The 23,622-nt window shown below is 26.8% G+C and overlaps 1 protein-coding gene across 2 annotated transcripts in view; it reads left to right on the top strand.

Moving 5' to 3' along the window:
- The first annotated feature begins 908 nt into the window (after positions 1 to 908).
- Positions 909 to 23,622, top strand: part of LOC100207901 (carnitine O-acetyltransferase) — a 50,935-nt gene continuing 28,221 nt past the window's right edge. The window contains exons 1-6 of one of the 2 annotated variants that reach the window (XM_065791443.1): positions 909 to 1,032; positions 2,525 to 2,913; positions 2,993 to 3,046; positions 13,823 to 13,982; positions 18,456 to 18,630; positions 19,814 to 19,998. In XM_065791443.1, the coding sequence (XP_065647515.1) occupies positions 2,531 to 2,913; positions 2,993 to 3,046; positions 13,823 to 13,982; positions 18,456 to 18,630; positions 19,814 to 19,998 (957 nt within the window). In that variant the 5' untranslated portion in view covers positions 909 to 1,032; positions 2,525 to 2,530. Of the gene's footprint in view, positions 1,033 to 1,173; positions 2,419 to 2,524; positions 2,914 to 2,992; positions 3,047 to 13,822; positions 13,983 to 18,455; positions 18,631 to 19,813; positions 19,999 to 23,622 lie in introns of those variants that run through there. The other variant, XM_065791442.1, reaches the window with a different exon arrangement.

The raw sequence follows: 23,622 nt of genomic DNA, 5'->3' as shown, positions 1-23,622 counted from the left end.
CAAATATAAAATCTGAATTTAAATTTAACTGCTTGCAACAGCTTTGCTTTATGATTATGATAATGTTGATTTGGAACAAGCAACTCTAACTGCTAATAATACTCACTAAAACACCACCAAATTTGCTAAACGAAAATCAAATACTAATTATCGAGGATGGCGTAAGGTAGATCTATAATAGCTGTAGATACCACAAAAAAAGAGGTATCTTTAGCTTTTTTACTATTTTTGCTTTTTTTGTAGTTAGCACTTGCAATGACAAAAAAACCATAAATATTAACAAAGCTTAGAAAAATACAATCAAGTAGAAGGTTCTACAGAGAAAAACCTCTAAAAAAGCAATCCTTCAAGAAACATCATCAGATGATTAAAGATATGCATTTTAGTGCATTTTGGACGAGTACCAATTACAATAATTTAAAAATTATAAATAATCCATCCTGATTGAAATTGCATATTTATTTATTTGATGTCTATAATGTTATATTTATATATCTATACATGTTCAAAGTTACCCCGAATGACTTTAAACACTTGTCTTATTTAATGTTATCAAATAAACCCAAATAGCATAAAAACCAAGCTCTATTACACATTTATTTTTAACATTATTAATGGAACCTGCAATCTAAAACCATTTTATTCAAATAAATTAATCATATCTTATCTTTAATTAATGATTTTAATTTTTTTAAATTAATGTCGTTGACTAACACATCTTTTTCAAACAAAAATTTAAACTAAAAATACCATTGATTTTGTATGTTTTTTAACAAAAAAAAATAAACTGAGATTTTCGTTTTTTTGCATAGAAATACGATTGTTTCTAACCCAGTATTTAATCAAGCCTAAAATTACAAAATGAAAGTTTTTAAGTTGATTTCTATTAGAATATTTTTATTTGATTTAGGATTGAATTACAAGATTATGAGAATATGTGGATAATATGTAATAGAGCTTGGTTCTTAAATATGTAATAGACCTTGGTTCTTAAATGTGTAATAGAGCTTGGTTATTAAATAGCTAAAAAAAGTAAGTTACATTGACATTTATTTAAAGTTGTCTAGAAAAAAACAACTGAAACATATTAAATAATTATCAACTTTTATTTTTTTATTCTAAATAATTTGTTATGTAATTTAATATTGTAGTTTTTATAAGTTGATTATTTATCCTGTCTAATATTTAGATGATCAACATTCATTATTGTCAGGTCAGGTATATGGTCATCATGATTAACCTGCTTCTGGTAGCATATAACCCAGTGCAACCTGTTCCATGTCTTGCTGCTTTTAGGATTTCCTTTCTAAGCAAAGACTAGTAGAAGTGTACATCTTGTCATCAATACTATCTAATATCTGCCATGTTTATAGTAATAACTAAATTAAGAATGACTTAATATCAAAAGATTTAAATTATAAAAAAAATATTTCACAGGAGGTTGGGAACTGTTATAATTAACTTTATAAAAACTGTTGTTTTGTTGGAATCAGGAAAATACATTAGCTACATTATTTTTCACAAAAATTAGTTGTGAATTCTTTAGAATTAATTAAAGAATGCTTTAGAATTAGGATAGTTTTATTTTGGTCATTTGTTTTTATAAGTTTTTAAAAGATATTTATTCGCCTTTGGTTAAGCTAATATATTGTTTATCAGAGTTATTTTGTGAGGAAACAATGCATTTGTAAATAATATTTTTTGATAAGCATTTGGCATTCATAGAGCAATCAATTTTTTGTTTGCAATTACAATTTTCAGTATTTTTCTGCAGTGTTTGTTTCTTTTAACCTTTGTCTAAAAAAAAACCCTAAAAGGCAGCAGGACGTAGGGCAGGTAGTACTGGGTTACATGATACCAGTAGCAGGTATATTGTGATAATCCTGAACCTGACCTGACCTGGAGTAGTTAAAGTAACTTACTTTCTGTAATCAGTACTTTAAAACATTGATGGAAATACTTTGGAAAGGCATTAGGAAAAACATTACATCTAACAAAATACTAGAGATTAAAGTGGACGTAGGTTTTAGAGTTTGAGTCACTAATTAGTTACTGAGTATACAACAAATCAAAATACTAATTCTGTTGACCAGCCTTAAACCCCTACTTTATCTATTAGGCTGACATAGATGTAAACCTGTGTTATGTTGTTTTGTGCCTAGGATAATGAATCCTGGATCTTCTTGACTTTACTTATAGATTTTTACTTGTGCCTTCTTGATAGCGGCTATGCAACTCTTCCTGTTATCTCTTAACAAGGGTACAGCTCTAAAAACCAGTTTACAACATAGCCTATGCTAATTTGTATTCTGTTACCTTCCGTTAACTCTATTCTTTGTTTTCTAGTAACTCCCAACTTAATAGTGGTTGTTTACAGCCTTGTTGGGAGTGAATCAGAATAATAATAAAAAAAATTTGGTAAGAGAGCACTTTAAAATCTTAATTTTTATAAGTTTTGTATTTTGTATAAGTTTAGCATCTAGTTTGTTTATGCTATTATTAATAGTAATATTTATATTTTTAGATAAAAATGTCTTATATTATTATGAAAAACTTAACCAAAGTTAGATACCATTCACGAATTATGATGGCAGTGGAAAATAGTCTGCCACATTTACCAGTTCCACCTTTGCATCAAACTATGAATAAGTATATCATAGCAATAGATCCATTATTAAATAAAAATCAGCTTGAAAAAACAAAGAAATTAGTTTCTGAATTTTTAATGCCTGGTGGTGTTGGTGAAAAACTCCAGCACAAGTTAGAAGAAAAGGCAAAAGTTACAGACAATTGGTTAGCAGAATGGTGGAATAACTATGCTTACTTTGAGTACCGGGAACCACTTGTTATTAAATCTAATCCTGGATTCAGCTTTCCTCAGCAACATTTTGAACAAGAACTTGATCAGTTCAAGTAATTGTATAAATAGTTTTTAAATATTTAGAATATTTATCATAAGTTGATCAATGTATTTAAAAAATATTTTTTCAAGGTTCACTGCAAAGGTGATTAGAGCAGTTGTGAGTTTTAAAGAACTAGTTGACAGGTATTTATTTTTAGATTCACTTAATCTTTTTTTTTTTTTTTAAAAAAAAACCAATTCAAGTATTTTATTTCATGTTTAAGTAAGAACCTTTTTAATTGGAGAAATTATTCTAATGTACAAAATCAGGTAAAATAACAAATAAAAATATCGAACAGGTTAAAAATTTTGAGTGATATTTTTAAAATTGTGTTTTACAATCTTAACATATAAAAATTCAGTGCCAAATTAGCTATGCTACAACTGGTACATTTGTGCCAAGCTTTTTTTTGCACTTTTTTTTGCACTTTGCTTTGCTTTTTTTACAATCATTATTTTTCTCAATTTAATTTCTGTCAGGTATCCCTTATGTAGTCAAATATCCCTTATGTTGTCAAATATCCCTTATGTTATCAGATTTCCCTTATGTTATTTCCCTACTTTTAAAGAACTTAGGAAATTATGTTTACGTCAATTTTTAATATTTTAATTTTAATTTATTGGTGGCTTCTAACAGGCAAGTGAATTCATAAAAAATGAAAAAAACTAGTAATTTTTTAGTTAGTAATCTTTATGTTACTAAATTTTTCTTTTCATTCTGTTTTCTGGGTAAAACACCTAAATAGATGTCAATTTTATCCAGGGTGGCAAAATAACCCAATCCAAAAAAACCATTTCTAAAAAACCCAATAAAACCCCAAACATTTGTTTTTTTTAATATCCATTTTTTACAACTGATAAGTATGTTTTACTATTTATAAATCTTACATTATGAATAAATTTTTAATCTTTTGTCTAAATATGCTTATATGCATTATATACAATATGGTATGTACAATGCATGTATATATATATATATATATATATATATATATATATATATATATATATATATATATATATATTTATATATATATATATATATATATATATATATATATATATATATATATATATATATATATATATATATATATATATATATATATATATATATATATATATATATATATATATATATATATAGAACCCTTAGATGTTGTCCAAAAGTTTTTTCCATATTTTGTTGACAAAAAAGTAAAAATTAAAATGCCAGACCAGAATTTTTTTTTTTTTATTAATGATAGATTGCCTGCCCCAACCAAACCCTCAGTCGATGTAGCAGCACTCCCTTGCGGGTCAGGCTATTTGTCAGTCGTTGTAGCAGCACTCCCTTGCGAGTCAGGCTATTTGTCAGTCGATGTAGCAGCACTCCCTTGCGAGTCAGGCTATTTGTCAGTCGATGTAGCAACACTCCCTTGCAAGTCAGGCTATAAGATAGTCGATGTAGCAACACTCCGCGCATGATATACAGTAAAAAAAATAAAAATAAAAATAAAAACATTTTATTAAAAAAAATAAAAATAAAAACATTGTTTATATTGTTAAAAACATTCAGAATGTTTTAAAAACATTCAGAATGTTTTTAAAAACATTCTGGTCAATTAAATTTGCGTTTTTGTGGGTTTTTTATATAACGATTAATTTGTAATTAAATTAATGGTTTTGACTTTCGTCCAACACGAAAATGTTGGACGAAAGTCAAAAGTAATTAAAAGTGACGTATGTGTTGGCGTAAGAATCACTTTTTTCCTTCTGCTCTTCCCAAAGACAACAAACTATATATATATATATATATATATATATATATATATATATATATATATATATATATATATATATATATATACATACATACATACATACATACATACATACATACATACATACATACATACATACATACATACATACATATATACATACATACATACATACATACATACATACATACATACATACATACATACATACATACATACATACATACATACATACATACATACATACATACATACATACATACATACATACATACATACATACATACATATATATATCTATGTATGTATGTATGTATGTATGTATGTATGTATGTATGTATGTATGTATGTATGTATGTATGTATGTATGTATGTATTGGGTTATACAAAAAAAAATATTGGGGGAAGTTAGTTATGTTTATAAGTAAATTAAAATCAATAAAGTTTACAAACTAAATTTAAATAAATTTAAAAAATTTACAAAAGATTGGTCATTGTTGTTTACTAATTCCTCTCCTCTTTATTGACTGTATATCAGAACAAGCTTTTCAGCTCTAATGTTTCCTAAACTATTACTTAGCTTGCTCCACACAATACCAAAAGTGGAAAACACTCTTTCTATGGAGCCAGTGCAATGGATATCTTTCACTTGAAATGGTAGAAATCATTGGACATGTGGTGTGAAAAAGTTTGAAATCGTAATATCCAGCCAAATAAATGCTCAATGCTTTTCCTTTCCCTAAAATTAAATAGAAATATATTCTTGTTTAATATTTTATAAATAAAAAATGTAAATTCCAAACGGACTTTGTTTATTAGTCATATATTGTGTCATTTGTCTAAAATAGATTATTTAATTTAACACAGTACTTTTTTAAGTTGAAATAATATAATATTTTGGCGTTAGATTTGAAGTTTTTACACCTTAGAGTTCTTATACACTTTAATATTTAATATCAGTGAAATTTGCCTAAAAATGCAAAGGTTCCATTGCTTCATCAAACTTTAAATTAATTTCAATACTATATAACTTCAGATCTTCATCATTCAGTAGAGACAACCATATTTTAAATTCATCTGAAAATGATTTTGAATCACTTTTAAGCTATAAATATAAATATTTCTTGGAATATTTATGAACATTATTTAACTTAGTATTGAAGCCGTAATTTACAATCTTTTAATAAATAATAATTTAATTTCACATCTCTATCTGCCAGGAGAAATGTGGAAATAACTTTAGATAAGGTAGTAGTACTTTATCTAAAGTTATCCCACATTTCTCCATTTGAATTTTAAAACGTTTCTTAATTATTTAAAGACTTTTAGCTTCTCTGAAAATTTCAGCATTATTTACTAAATTTAATGGGCTGAGCACCCATATGTAATTAATGTGGATACTTTTCCATATTAATTACATAAAAAAATTTCGGTTTTGTAATTACAATCAATTTAAAAAAAAACACACACGCGCATGCAAAAATCATTTGGGTTGGTTTTTTTTAAAAAAGCGCTGGGTTTTTTTCAACCCTGATATTATTAATGTTAACAAAATAAAAATAATAAATGTTTCTGTTATTATGTTGCTGAGCATTGTTTTTTTTAATTCAACTCTTCAACTCAGCGGTGAATGAAGATTTTATTCAATGGTGTTTAATGATTTTTTTTATGCATACTTTTGTAACAAATAGAGCTTTTTCCATTATTCTTTTGACAAAAGGTTATGCATATCTGTTATGTATACGTATGTTTAATATTGTAGTATGTATATGTATAATATATTTATAACTATTTATATATAATAATATAGTATTTATATATATTTATATTTTTTCTCTGTTAGGAAACATTTTAGTGTTTTTTTGTTTTGTTTTGAATGTATTTTTAGTTTATATAGTAGTTTAGTATGCTAGATAAAATAAAACAACTTAAGATAAAATGAACAAATTTAAGTTTGGCTGACAGAAACCCCAAAGAAAATGAGAATATGATGAGGCAGATAAACAGCGACATGATAGTATCGATCAATTTTTTGCAATAAAAATACAAGAAGTCACAATTAACAAGTGATATGATTAGTATAGACTCAGAATCAGAAACATAATTCAGTTTAGACTCAACACCAATGGGATCAATTTAAAATAAGACGCCCTTGATCAGCCAAAATCTAAAACTACCATAAATCTACCACTAAAAGGAGATACTCAGTCTTTTGAACCTAAAAATGTACAACAAACAGATGCTGCCCTATGGATTATCAATGAAACTTAGGTCAGTTATTGGTTGCAATATTGTCACAGTACTGTCTAAATTATTTACTTATTTTATCGCATTAGGTTTTGTATTCAACATCAACTAGACACTTGTTTTGTTAGTAAACTTTTAAATGGAAGGAGTATAAGTGCACTTGCAAACCACAGTTTTAATTCATGGGATCATATTAATAAACTTGCAGAATATGAGCAATAAAGTGAACACAAAGTGTTGCTGACAAATTATGCAGCTAAAGCTACATGGTTACCAAATCGTTTTTTCTGTGAAAAACAAACCAAAAAACTGAATCAAACCAAACTGATCTACTTATTTAAAAAAATAAAAAAACCTATTCGAAACCAAAAAACCAATGTAAAAGTTTAAACTAATCAAGAAATTATTCAAAATTAAGTTGTCAAATTATTTATTTAGTGTTGTCATGAAATCATGAACATATGTTGAGGACCAGAATTGAGTAAGAGTGTTTCAACAACAACTAAATTGTGCTCAGAAATTGTTCATTTCGGAAAAAAAATAGCAACAAAAATTAAAAAAATAAAAAAGTATTTTTGAGTGGTGGAAAGTAATACAGTTTCAGTATTTTAGTTTGTACATCACACAGTTTTTTAAGTGTATTTAAGAAGGATTTTTAGTGGTTTACTGAATAGTCATCTACATGAATGTTCTTGGGGATGGCATGTAGCCTTTGAAGATCTTACATCATTATATAAAGGGTTTATGAAGGTTTAAAAATAAAATGAACAAAACAGTTCTTTTTTTTTTTAAACCAAAACCAAACCAAGCGGATAAAAAAAGCAATGAATCGTTAGTTTCACGTTTAAAATTAAATTTAAAAAAACCGAAACAAAAAAAATCTTAACCCTGTGACCTTACATGCAACACGCTTATCAAAAGTACAAACTCTTGATAAACATATTGTTCAACAGTTTGAAAATAAAAGAAGGTATTGGAGAGAAGTTTTAATGCAGGTGTATTAACTGTCAATTTTTTTGCCTCATGGGCACTTAAAAGTTCAACTTTATTATGTATTTGGAAATTTTTTAAATGGAATTTTTAGGCTTAAATATTGGCCATAATATGATTTGTTTATTGTTGACTTTGTATCTATTTGTTTATTTTTTGACTGAGAAAATCATGAAAACAATAACATCTGATATTCAAGCTGCCAAATATTTTTCATTCAATATAGTTTCAAAACCAGTTGTTTCTCATACTGATCAGCTAACATTCACAGTTTTTTCTTATACTGGTCTTCAAATAAATAAAATCATTTAAAGCATTTTTCAGTATATTTAGATTAATACTGACAATTGCAAAGGACAAATTGTGTCAAGAAAATATTCCGTAGTTTAAGTAAAAAACAACTCCATATATTTCTTTTATGGCTCACTTAGTTTATCTGATATTGCAGCTGTGGATTCATAATATAGATTCATGTATAGATGCATAAACATCTATGCACTTTTTTTGTCATGATCCAATAATAGATGGATTTTTTGATAAATGCAGTAGAAAATGAAATAATAAAACAAAGTGCATCAGAGGATAAAAAATGTACATGTCTTCCAATGTTCAAGCGACATAAGGTGGTTGGCACATAAAGATGTTGGTTGTTACATATAACATTACATTAGTACACAGAATTTCTAAAAATTTTAAAGTTAGGTAAATTTTCTGATCATTTTCAGTAGTTTTTTTAAAACAATGAACTAATTAAAATAAACTCTTGAACTATATAAGACAGTACACATAAACATAGATGTTGTGAATTAAAAATTTAAAAAAGGATTGTATATATTCATATTTAAAATTATAAATTACAAGTCTGGGAGCATATAAACTAAATCAAATAATGTATAATACAAAAAGTATAACAAACAAAATATTTTCTTTTTTTGAACACCTTTAGACCAAACTTGACTTATTAAATAAAAGGAGTATATAAAATATAGGATAAAAGTATATATAACATACTTCCTTTTTGAAAGGCTAAAATAAACAAAATGAATTCATGTACCAGTACCGGTATAACTTACAACTGTCATATAAGGAACTTTTTTTTTTTAAACGGTGTGCCCAAATAACTTCTGGATACATCAATGAGGGAAAAGCTGTGTAGTATAATTGTTAAGTATAAAAAAAATTATGTATGACATGACATGTAGCCATGTCATACCTAAAAATATCAAACTTTAATACCAGTTGATATTACTTTCACTTACATTTTACACTTACACTTTCTGCAGCCAGCCAGCAAACATTGACTTTGACTTTATTAAATATAAAAAACCATCCCACCACTTAACTGTTTCAATATTTCTTTCACAAATATTTGTGGTCTTCGAAGTAATCTTCCATCAGTTGAATTTTACTTCCTGCAAAATTCACTAGATCTGCTTACTCTTTGTGAGACTAATTTAAATTTGGCTGTTTCTTATTCAGATCTCAGTTTTGATGGGTACTATCCTTTTATTTACAAAGACTTCAAAAGACTCCAATAGCCACATGCTTGGGATGTGGGTATACTTATGCATCAATTCACTTTTTTGATTGTTGGCTTTAATGCTCATCACACTAAATGGCTTGACTCCACTGACCCTGCTGGCACTAAAGCCCATAACTTCTTCACTTTTCAATCTCTTACTCAGATAGTTAACTTTATGACTCGTTTTCCTAACAACCCTAATTATCTACCTTCACTCCTTGGTTTGTGTCTTGTCTCTGACCATAGCTTGTGTTCAGTTTCTCCTTGTTTTCCCTTAGGTCTTTTCCACCATGCAATAATCTTTATAAATCTTCCATTTCGTACTTCTTCTTTGGACTCACCCTATTATCACACTACTTACTACTGCCCTAAAGCTGTCTGGGATTCTTATTGTATTATTTTTGTGACAATTCTTGGGTTGATGTCTTTTATCTCTTTACTGATAAATGTGCCTCCTATGTAAACTCCTGGATCCAGCAAGAGTGGAAGCTTTTACTCCTTCTTGTTGGTTCCAAGTCAAGCCTTATTCTACTCCACGGGTTAACCTTCTTGTGCAGCTGCTATATTTAATTGTAATCATTTTTTTCATCTTTTTCAAAAAAAAAAAAAAAATTTCTTGAGAACAAACACCTATTTACCTAAAGGTCCTTGGTCCTGCTTGGTTTCTTATCTATATTAATGATCTTCCCGAAAATCTTAAATCTAATGTAGATCTATTTTATACTCTGTTGTGCATTCTCTTTTCAATTGCATAGAACAGGCAGCTGATCTTGAATTTGAACTCACTTCTGTAACAGATTGGGGCTTGCAGTGGCTTGTGAATTTTAACTCTAACCAAACTCACTTATTTACTGCAAACAACTATCACAATACTGTCAACACTCCTATATTGACGAATGGGAAATCTCGCACTGATTCCTTTTTTTTTTAATCTTCTTAGATTATTCATTCACTTCTGACCTCTCATGGAAACCATATATACAATCAATTGCTAAATTAGCATCTGCTAAGGTTGCTTCTTTTTATCATGCTTGCCTATTTTTTTTACTCTTCAAACATTCAAGCTCCTCATTCAAACCTCTACAGGTTTCTTATTTACTCCTGTATTAAATACTGTTGTCATAATTGAGCTGGTTTTTCTAATGATGTTCTTTATCTTCTAGACAAAGTCTAAAAATGCATTGTAAACATAGTTGGACTTGCTCTATCTGCCAAGCTTGAGCCACTCTCCTATTGTTGTAATGTTGCATCTCTTTCTCTTTTCTACAAATACTATCATCTCTAGTTCCATCAAGCAAAGCTCATTCTTACTTGACTTGTCATTAAGTAAAGTCTTATTCTTTTACTGTATCTGTCCCTGCATGCTCTTAAAACTTTTATTCATCTTTCAAAACTTTTATTCCGTTTTTTCCCCACGCACTTTAACCGTTTGGAATTCTCTCCTATCTTCATGTTTTCCTAACTCATACAACCTATGACCTTTCTAGTCTTCTGTCGATTGTTTCACTTTAACTGCTATTATGCCTTCTACTGCTCTTTAGCTCCATTCTTTTTTTTCTGGTAATTTACCAATTGTGCAAGTGGTTACTGCAAGTAACCATTATTAAGTCCCACTTAATTGTGGTTGACAGCTTTGTTTAGAGTGAAAGAGAATAAAAACTTTACAAGTATCTAATTTATTTACACTTTAATTACTAAAGTCTTTTAAATGATTTGTTGCTCGCCCACTTGTTATTATAGTGCAATCATTTAAATTTTTTCGCATTGGACAATATTTTTATTTAAAAAGAGGAAGTGAATTGAATCAACTTATATAATAATATATAGATCAATTGTTTTTATAAAATGATAATATTTTATTAAAATGATTGGTTATATCATAACATCTTTATATTATTATTAATTGTATGATTATTAACTAAATTATTAAATATAATACAGGACTCAAATTAAGTCTATTGTGTTTTTTTTTTTCTGTTTTTTTTCTTTTCTAACTTTGCATTATTTTTTTTTTACCGTTCCAAAAATTAAATTGAAAAAAAATTAATTATTTTACTTCTGTTTAAAGAAATTTTTTTCCAAAAAAATAATTTAAGCATATATATGTAAAGAAATATAGTTCAATTTATTAAACCAAGTTTTTTTTTTCATTTTTTATTACAAAACAATTTGAATGGAAAAATTGAATGAAAACATCAACTTATAAACCATTTGAATGAAAAAATTAATTACACTTTAATTTTTAATAGTACGCTATATTAAGAAGCAAGAAATTAGAAAAAGTGTGTTATCTAATGTTTTTTTGCTTTGATCGCTTGGTCTATAGATATAGCATGTTTTTGCGCAAAATGAAGTTTAAAGATTTATGAAGATAATCTTTTAATTGGTTAATTAGAACAATTCTAATTATTTACTTTGTTTTATTTTAAACGCATTTTGTTACTAACGTTATAAACTGTATTAAACAGTGTCATGAAGTTGTTTTAGAATTACACAACTTGAACAATATAAAGAACTTGTGTCATAAGCTCTTATATATAATATTGTTGAAACAACTTTTCAGTAATTTTTTATTGCTGTTTTACAATAACAGTTCAATACTCTTTAAAAATAACGTGTGTTATATCGCCAGCATGAACATATTAGATAGTTTTCTAATTAAAGCGGTTTAAATATTTGCATTTTTACTTTTACTTTTTTAAGTACCATGTTAAGTAAAAACAATTACTTAAAGTAGTATCGTAATAGTATTTAATATGCTCATTACATTATAACTTGCTCATTACACTCAGGCCTGCCTAGAGCTTTTGTGATGCCTGAGTCCAAAAGTTTAATGGTTGTCCTACCATACTTCAGGTCTTAAAATGATAAACAGCAAGTAAATTAGTATAGTTGTTCTTTGTTTACTTAGAATATAAATCGTAGAAACCTAAAATCACATTTAATTAATATTAGTTTGTAAAAACAAACTATGGTCAAATCAAGTCTTAATACATATACACATCTTACGAGCCTTCTTAGTGACAAAATTTGAAATAACTCTTCATAAGAATCTGTATTTGAACTCCTGGCCCATTGTGGAACAAAGATAATCTTTGATGATAGCTAACTTACTGAAAGATCTTTCACCTTCAGATGTTGAAACAGGCAATGTTAGAAAGATTCTAAGTGAAACACGCGCTTGTGGAAATATTGAATGCAGCCCCTTTGCATAAACTTCATTTAGAAGTTTGACAGGCTTTTCGCTGGCTAGAATACTTCTTAAGGAAAAAAATGCTGAACTTTATCAGAAAATTTGTTTTTACATAAGTCTTCTGGGTAAAGTTTAGCCAGATTCTCAGCTTTTAAACCTAGTTCTTTGACTGTTTGAGACTTCTGTGAAGACCAAAGGAAGGAAAGCTTGTTACATTCTTCTTCTATTACTTTAAATATTGATCTCATTTGATTAGTCAGATTATCAAGTGCAACATTGAAGATATTAAACTCAAAGTTTTTTGATGCTTCTTCATGGTTGTAACTAGCAGTTTCATTAGGGAAGATCTTCATTTTTCTTGTTCTCTTCACAGCAAAACATGATTTCATCAAATTTCAAGTTCTTTGCAACTTCTGTTGCCTCTATCAAAATCAGGTCCCAAGACAATTGTCTTGGACCTGATGAAATGGGTTCTATCCAGATCCGTCAAAAATCTATAATCTATACTTCATCATCGAGAGTGAGTTGAGTGGATTGAAGCAGAGGATTCATGTTGTTAACTGCCATCAAACATTTAAACCAAAAAGTAGTGAAAACAACAAATTCAAAAGAATTCATCCATTTAATTAGATAATGCACTTCATTACTACTTTCGCCTGGAAGGTTTAACTCTTAGACGATGTAATGATTTCAAGATCTCTCTTGACTTTTTTGCTTAATAAATTAATAAATTTTTACCTTACTAGGAAAAAAGTAAGGTAAAAATAAATTTTTACTTTACATCTTCCAAGTAAGGTAAAAATTTATTTTCGATTGTTTTAAAAGCAAATGAACAGAACTAAAACCTACGGTTTAGAAAATAAAAATTTTGAAAAAAAACGGACACCCTAATATATATATATATATATATATATATATATATATTATATATATATATATATATGTATATATATATATATATATATATATATATATATATATATATATATATATATATATATATATATATATATATATATATATATATATATATTAAGGTGATAAGAGAGAGAGATATAGATACAGGCCTTGGCTGGAATGAATGAATGCGAGAGCGGAGAAAAGCTCTTCTAAAACGAATATGGCAATCCATGTGGCAAAGTGTTTGCTTCCCGCCAAGGTCTGTAGATATATATATATAAACATTTATTTTGTAAATTCTTTAGTGAAAGTATTCCTGTTGAATATTCTCGTGGAAATCCTTTAAGTATGATGCAGTATAAAAATGTTTTATCAACATATCGTATTCCTCTACCAGATAGAGATACTATAGTTTTTGCACCTCCTGACTGTTCTCGCCATATGGTTGTTGCACATAATAGTCAAGTAAATATTTTTTTTGATGACTTTTTATTTAAGTTTCTAGCTAAAAAAAATTTAAATAAAAAGTAGTGAATATAAATGATAATATTAATAGGGAAAAGTGAATATATTAACTTTTTTTTTGCATGCTAAATAAATAGTCAATTAGATCTCCTAGTTTTCAAGGAAGTTTCATTTAATTAGAAAAGTGTTCTTTTCAGATATATATATTTTGCCTGCAATTATAAGAAATGGATTTGGCAACTGGTCATCATCAGTATTTCACAGCTTTCTTGTCAAAATTTTTGCTTTTAAGAAAAAATAGAGGTTTCAATCTATTAGCTACAGACCCAGACCTCTAATTTGTTATCAAATATTGTTTGCATATTGATAAAACTTTAAATTTTTAAACAATATAAACATGTTAAAAGGAAAAAGGTATAAAACTCAGATAAATAACAACAATCATGTTTCATCAGTGTGTTTTTTATAAGTGTAGAAATTTTTGTCAAGATATTCTACCCTTATACCTTACCTGTAGCTTGATACAGCCTTTGGGTAACCATGAGGTCAATAAAAAAAGCATAAAATGTAGAGAAACAGCAAATTTTTATTTTTAAAATTTAGATGTAGTGTTTATTTTTTCTAATGATTCATTTATTGCTTTTAGAATTATAACAATCAAGAATCAGAACATTATCTTTTTATTTATTTTTTTCACTTAATGAATTGCTTTTTCATAAGGTTTGTTCTCCTTTTTTTTTTTTTTTTTTTTTTAAAAAACCCTTTAAAACTTAGAATGGCTTACAAAATTTAATAATCTTTTTATTTATGCAGGACTCTGAACTGATTTTTTAAAAATTTTGCTCTAAAAAATATTTGTAAAAAATTTGCTCTAAAAGTACATCAACTTAGTCATACAGTTGACTCTCCATATCTCGAATACTTGATATAAAAAAAATTGGGATGGCAAAAAATCTTAAGCATTTTTTGCCATCCCAATTTTTTTTATATCAAGTATTACGTACTTATTAAGGCTATAATTCTTTCATTATCTTGAAAATATCTCAAATTTTTTGGTATTTTGAGTAATATTTTTAGTCCACAGGGCAGTTTTCTGAAAAATACAAGGCATTAAAAGACCTTGAGAAAATTCTGTTCCTATTTTTAGGAATGACATCAGCATTAAAATAATCTCGGGGAATCTTCTTGGAATGAACCTACACTTTCAAATTACAAACTTGAAAACATTTTTAATACTGAGTAATACCATTTATCTCTAGAAAAATGTTTTTGGGAAAAAAATAGTAAAGTCAGACTAACAGGCTTGGCAGCAGGGAGTGCAACAGAAGAAAAATTACCTATGTTTGTTATTTTATATTTATTTGAAAATAACATTATATATTTTTTATATTTATTTGATTATTATAAGTTTTATATTTATTTGAAAATAACAAACATAGGTAATGAACAACTCCCTTGCACATATAAAGATCAGCTAAAAAGTTGGATCGAAGACCTTTTTACAGAATGGGTAAAGAAGCGTGACTCATCTTTTTGTACTCAAGACAAGGAAAGTAGCACTCCTGGTGAATAAATGTTCTGCCCATCCACACAATGAAGGGCTGAGCAACATCAACCTGATATTTCTTCCCCTTAACACTACATCTGTCCTTCAGCCCATAGATCAAGGCATAACACAAAGTCTTAAAGCTAACTGTTGCCACTCAATTGTGTGTCTGTGTATCAAGGCTGTTGATAATAATGAACTCCTGCAGAATATTTCTATCCTTCAAGCAATGAAAGATTTTGTTTCTTATTGAAATGCTGTGTCAAAGACACTGTCGTCAATTGCTTTAAAAAAGCTGGTATCAGCAAAACAAACAAACATTTTACAGAAACTGATGATGATGATCGGTTTAAATTTTTGACAGAAAAACTTGACCGTTTTCAAGAGTTAGATCTTAGTACCGTTCAAGAAGACCTCTGATTGATATCTTACATTGGTTTAGATTGCAATGTAGTAACCACTGGTTCACATGCTACTTATACTGAAATCGTTGCTCAGATTTGAGACCCTTATGATTATAAATGATAGATAGAGTTGACAAAGGTTTTGACATTGAAGCCCTGCCATGCTCTTCTGATTTTCAATTAGAAGATGCTTTTAAAACGCTTTATAATTCTTTGTTATACAGCTCAAGATATGGAAATGAAATACGATCCCTAGCACTAAAACTAGAGGATTTAATGAAGATGGAAAAGATAGATAATTTAAAGCAATGTCATGACAGATTTTTTTGAAAATTTAAGTTTTTGTTGAAAGTGATTTTTTTTCAGAAAAATAACTTGTTTTTAATGAAAGTTGAGCAGTTTGATTATTTTTAACCCTTTCTTAATATTTTGAACTCTCAATATCTTAAACCTTTTTTCCAGTTCCCTTAGTGTTTGAGATATCAAGGCTTATAAAGGAGCAAAATTTACAACAAGAATATGAAAAAGAGTAATCACTATACATTTCATATTTGATTTCAGAATAAAATGGTTAGTCCTTTATTTTAAACCTTAAAATATCAGGTAATGTATGTACTTAAAAAAGATGTGCTTAAGCACATCTTTTTTTTAATTTTCTATCTTATCAAGCAAAGTCTAATTAATTGATAATTAATAGAAGGAAATTTTTTTTAAAGGTTTACCAACTGAAAAAATACAATATATATATATATATATATATATATATATATATATATATATATATATATATATATATATATATATATATATATATGTATATATATATGTATGTATATATATATATATATATATATATATATATATATATATATATATATATATATATATATATATATATATATATATATATATATATATATATATATATATATATATATATATATATATATATATGTATATATATATGTATGATATATATATATATATATATATATATATATATATATATATATATATATATATATATATATATATATATATATATATATATATATATATATATATATATATGTATATATATATATGTATATATATATATATATATATATATATATATATATATATGTATATATATATATATATATACATACATACATATATATGTGCTGTGTATTATAATACAAATAAATTAATATATTGCTAATATATACTTTAACATATTATAACAGGTGATGCGTAAACTATCGGACAAAATAAAATTATCAATAACTTACTTATAAATGAAAAAAAAACTATTATATTTTTTTTAAATAAAGCATTTATCCTTTAATAAAAATATATATTTTTTTTAAATGAAAAAGCACCACCATCTGCAAATGATCTCAATTTTGCTTTGACACCTTTCATAAGCGACTGTAAAAAATTTATATCGATTTCTTGTAGTTTTAATTTAATTCGATCAATCAAAACTTGCTCTGTTGAAGCATGCCAATCTCTTTTGTAAACCTTCTGTGCCAAATGTCCCCAAAAGTTTTCAATTGGTCATGCTTGAGGCACATTTGGGGAATTGGATTCTTTATAAATGTAATAGACATTTTGGTCCATCCAATTTAGAGCCTTGGAAGTGTGAAACAATGGCTCGGACATACCGTGGTCAGATATGGCTATCCACATTAATAATTTTTTTGGAAATTTTTCTTTTCCTATAAAATTAACATTTTCTGGACATGCTTTTTTGTTGTCTGTGTATTATTCAGAATTTCAAGGCATTTTGTCCCCTGCAAAACAAAAGTATTTTTTTCCATTGATGACCATAAGCGATTTTATGTTATAGAGTTGGTTAGATAGTTTCCTGCTTCTCTTCTTTGCCTTTAATTGTTGTTCTATAGTATATTTTGGAGTCTTTTCCCTTTTTCTATATTTAATATTCATTTTTTTTAAACTGATGACCAATTGTCGATTGATTTACACCAGATTTTAAACCTATTTACTGACCCCTTTTTGATTGTTGACAAGTCTCGTTAATTTGGCTTTCTTGCCATTGATCTTTAGTCTAGGATGTTGGACAACCAGGGTGCTTTCTATCAAAAAAGAATTGAACAGTTTCAAGTCTTTTTAGGTTATCATATATTGTACTTTGAGCAAATCCTTCCTTTTCAAAATGATTTATGTTTTCATTTTTTTTTATATATTTGGTTTATTTACACTTTTGAAAAGATTCTTGATCAGCTGCATTTAACCTTATTTTAAATAACTGTTTCAAATAATAAAGTTTATATTTTATAGAATGTTTATGTCTACGTATAAAACCACACAAACAAAATATTATGCTCAAATAAATAAATTCAGATTTGTCCAATAACTTCCGCATCACCTGTAAGTAATAAATTGCTTATATTAACAGTATTATAATATTCTTAACAGAGAAAACAGAGTCTAGAAATAAAGGAAGTAGAAAAGAGATAATCTTTTCTCTGTCAAGAAAAAAATCACTTTTTTTTTTACAGTTTTTAATTTTTTTAGTTTTTCAAGTTGAATGTTTATGATAAGGATGGTTGTCCTTTAAGTGAAGCTCACCTAATACAACAGTTATATCATATTACAAATATGTCACTTGAAAAAGATGAATGCTCTGTTGGAGTTCTCACTACCCAAGATCGAAATACTTGGGCTCAAATTTGGAAATTGTTAACATCAGGTAGTTTAATGTTATGTCTGGTATGTATTAAAGCAATACTTTCTAAATTATGATCTAAATAAGTTATGAGTTTGTTATTATGTTATATTTTCTGTAACTGAACCCTATTACATCCCTAGTCACACCTAATTTATGATGCAGCAGCTTTGTTTGTCAAAGTTTGTGTTTTGATGTTAGTGTCAAAAGAGAAAGAAAAAAAAACATTAAAAAAACAGAGCTAATTTGATAATGAAAAATGTTCAAAAAGATTTAGACCCTTTTGAAATATTTCATTATCAAATTAGCTCTTAATGTTTGAAATCAATTTGGTTTCATCTGCATATAGCTTAAACAGGTTAAAAAGTTTACATAGCCTAATCATTTACTAGTAACACAAAAAATACAGACTGACCCTATCCAAGTACAGATCTTTTTTTAGACATTTTTTAGCACATTGTGAACAGCCCAGAGCTGCACATATTATTAATGACATGTCCATTGCATACCCTTTTGCATACAATCCTAATGCATTTTTAATTTACCTTTTTTTTTGTTTGTTAAGTTTTTAAATTTAAAGTAGATAAAGTTTTAAAAGTTCTAAAGAAATGTTTACCTAAAATTGCTTTTTTAAGACAAAACTAAACTAAAAATGTTGTTAGAAAAAAGAATTAAAAAGGTGTTAGATTTAAAAAAAAAGTTATTAAATGAAAGTTCTTAGGTGTTAACTTACTAAAAACTTTTAATAACAATTTTCTGTTTTTTACAATTTTTTAAAAAGCAATTAGTATTTTTCTGTTGTAACTGTTTTCTTCTTTTGCTAGATTTTGCATATTCATCACCTTGTTCAATAGGCTTTTGTTTGCCAAACTTTTTTTTCACTTTTTTGTTAACCCAACAAATCTATTTAAACTTGTTTACTTAAGAAATCCATTTAAATTAAAGCAACATAGTTTTTCGATTGTCCGTAAACATCTTTTTTTAAATTTTTGTTTTTCTTTTTAATAAAAATATACTAAGTTAATAGATAATAAATAGAATAAGTTAAAAATAAAAAAGTATTTCAATTTATTAAATTTTTAGCTAATCTGTAATAAAAATGTTCCAAAAGCAAAATTAAAATGATAAACTTTATACATCTACAATTTTTTAAAGATTTAATTAAATTGTAATATACATATAATTTTACAGAATATATTTTTTTCAGATTCAATAAACAAGGAGAATGTTGATTGTATTGTCAACTCTATATGTTTAATTTGTCTTGATCAACCAGTATCTGTTGCACCTACTCAATACAAGTACGAGTTTTCAAATTTGATTGGTCAAATGGTTCATGGAGGAGGTACTCATGAAAATAGCACGAATAGATGGTTTGACAAAGTTTGCCAGGTTTTGTTTTAGAGCAGTTATTATTATTTGAAATATTTTATAATTTTTAAAGTTTTTAATTTATAATAATTAAATATTTTTAAAAGTCATTTTTAGTACGCTATTAACAAGATTTTCATTTATTTGTATTTATACAATTATTAATATAATTAATGATATGCGTATAATATAAGTTTTGTTTTGTTTGTAATTCTTCTGATTTTAAAATAACTCTTAACAATCTTGATGTTTTGAGTAAAAATGTAGTCAATAACATCACAGGTATTTTAGGGTCTGGGAGTATTAACAAAATTATTGACATAATTTTGTAAATAGTAATATAATATATATTATATATTATTTTACTATAATCCCTAATATATATATATATATATATATATATATATATATATATATATATATATATATATATATATATATATATATATGTATATATATATATATATATATATATATATATATATATATATATATATATATATATTAGCGATTCCTAATATATATATATATATATATATATATATATATATATATATATATATAATATATATATATATATATATATATATATTAGCGATTCCTAATATATATATATATATATATATATATATATATATATATATATATATATATATATATATATATATATATATATATATATGCTTTTTTAAATAAGCACTCTGAAGTCACACTGAAATAGCCTGCTGCCACAAGGGAATGCTGCTACATCAACGGAAGCTTCATCTTCTCTTTCATTGTTCTACAATTTTTCTTCTTTTTCTGAAAACGCCATATAAATTAATATAACAAAAATAGGGTAACAGTTTGTGACATAAATACATTATACAGTCTTCTCTGTTTGAATATAAATAATCTGTGGCGAATCATCTTTTCTCTAGAATGCAAGTTTAAGTTGAACAAACACTTCTATGGTTTTCTTAACTGACAATTTTCAAAAATCAAAAATTAACGAACAGATTTTCAGATGGAATATGATAAGTCTGATGAATCATAATAAAAAATAAAACATTGAAACCAATAAAATTGATGATCTTGCATTTGTTGATGCAGAACTTTGTTTTCTTTGTTTTTCTTTTGTTGAGACCATGCATATTAAGCATTTTTGTCTTTTTGCACAACAGTTATGTCTAAAATATTTTTGATTTCGGAAACTAGCTAACATCATACAAAAAATTTTGATGATATCAGGCATATCATTCATAAACTAGTAACAATGAACCAATTGCAGAACTCCGAGACACATCACATCTACACTGTTTTTTGTTACTAAGGCAATCCTTAACCCAGTTTAGAACTTAATTGCAGAAATTATATCCAAACTTGAGTTTTCTGTTTAAGTATTCAACAATAAACCTTTTATAGACTTGTTAGTTTCTTGCAAAATAAAGGGATCAGAGTGCAGGCGATCTGAATCTATTAAACTAAATAAAGATTTTCTTTTTTAATTTTTTAATTTTTATACTTTCTGACTATTAACATAGTTTTTTGGGTTTTTATCTACATGCAAGGACTATATCAGTCAAAATTTAATACAGTTCTTCAGTCAATCCTTTTTATAAAATGTTTTTGTTTCTTGTAGAGGCTGCTTCATTGGTAGTTGAATTAAATCACCTTGAATTGCATTTTCTTTCAACAAAAGATGAATATTGCTTAGGGATCTTGGAATAATAACTGTATGTGACTCTCAAAGAATTTCAAATTTCAAATTATTCATCAGCAGACTTGAGACTAATAAGCATAGATCAGTTGATACTGCTAGGATTAGACAGACTGTTAATACAGTTAATATTGTTTACTGCCTTCTACCTAATGTCCTGGATCCCGCTCATAATGAAAGTTTAATTTTTTCTTGTCTGTTTTTACTCAAGCCTTTATCCCATGGTTTATTCTTGTCTGTTTTTACTCAAGCCTTTATCCCATGGTTTATTCTTGTCTGTTTTTACTCAAGCCTTTATCCCATGGTTTATTCTTGTCTGTTTTTACTCAATCCCATGGTGCAGCTGCTTATTCTAATTTTAACTATTCTTTTTTCATCTTTTTTACAAAAACTACTCTTTTGAGAACTAACATCTTTTTAGCATTGCATGTAATTGATACAAAATATGTCTAATGTTTGACTAAGTGTGATTGTCTTATGATAAGGTAGATTACTAAATCTAATGTTTTATTTCAGTAGATAAGTTATGAAGACTTTTGGAAAAATATCATTTTTAGAAAAAGCTTTAAAAGTGTTATTAACAAAACAAGTTTAACATTCCATCACTCATGGGATTGATCTTTCTAGCAAAGGTTTGATACTTCTCCCTAGTATAAGGCCAACCTTTTAGTAAATAGCTTTTGAATTGATTTATCTTTTTTTAATTTAATAACTACACTTTTCCTGTCATCCCAGAGAAACAGGTTGTTACAAATTGTGAGGTTTCTGTTGCTATGTTTGCTATGTTGCAATTGTTAGGCTTCTGTTGTTATTTTTATAGTTATTTTTTACTTAAACTTTAAGCTACAGTTTGGACATCTAAAATAATTCATTGTTTTTCAAAAGTATTCTCCAGAATTCTTTCCAATACTCTTTAAACTTTTTAGTGATCAACTTCTTTCCTATCTGCTGGAAAATAATGCATCTCTGATTCTGATGAATTTAATTAAAAAGATTTATCTCTCTATATAAATTCTTACTCCAATCAACAATAGCAAGACTATTGTTAGCATAGTCTTTGTTTAACAAACTTTTTTTATTTTATTTTAAGTCTTGCCACTTGTTCTTTCACTCTACATCTACTCTCTGACAATCAGATTTTGATCCTCTTTATACCTCTGTGTCACTGGCATATGGCTTTTAAAGCTTCTTTATACCTCTGTGTCACTGGCATATGGCTTTTAAAGCTTCAAAACTACATATTATTTATACCTCTTTGTTAAATGTATATTTTTATGTATTTTCAGTAGTGGGATACAATGTGACAAGATTGCAATAAATTTAGCATGTTTGAATCAGTGTGTGCAAAACAAAAACAAAAACAAAAAAAAGTTAGTTAAAAAGATATGTGGAAGTCTTGAAAAAATTTTTTCTACCTCCAACAAATTAAAAATCACAAAAATTCACAGAACAAATTAGAAATCACAACAATCTCAGAAATCACAATTTTTTTCATGTTATTTTCCAATACATTGGAGAATAACTTGAAAAAAATAATGTGAAATAATGAAAAATACATGAATAACATGAGAGATTAAAAATATTTCCCTTAAAACTACTACTATGTTTGCTACTCAAGGAAGTCTCCATCAACCAAATCTCCTATTCTCCATCAACCAAAACTCAATCTTATTCAACTTGTCTGCTAAGTTGCATCCTTTTACTATAAATAATTGATTTTAGCAGAAGGTGAAAATTCTGTTGTAAAGCATCTGCAATGTTTCCTTCAACCAAATAATTTATTCTGCTCCAACATTTTTTATTTTAGAACTGTTATCACTTGATACTGTTATCGCTGTCATGACACATATTATATATTAATTGTGGTATAGTTGTGGTACATATTATAGACTCATATTCCTACTTTAATTATAATCACCATTTGTGAATATACAATCACTTATACT

Source organism: Hydra vulgaris, chromosome 02 (assembly GCF_038396675.1).
Source record: "Hydra vulgaris chromosome 02, alternate assembly HydraT2T_AEP".
NCBI classification, from domain to species: Eukaryota; Metazoa; Cnidaria; class Hydrozoa; order Anthoathecata; family Hydridae; genus Hydra; species Hydra vulgaris.
The sequence above is the reverse complement of the archived record's forward strand: the minus strand, read 5'-3'. Positions and strand labels throughout refer to the sequence as shown.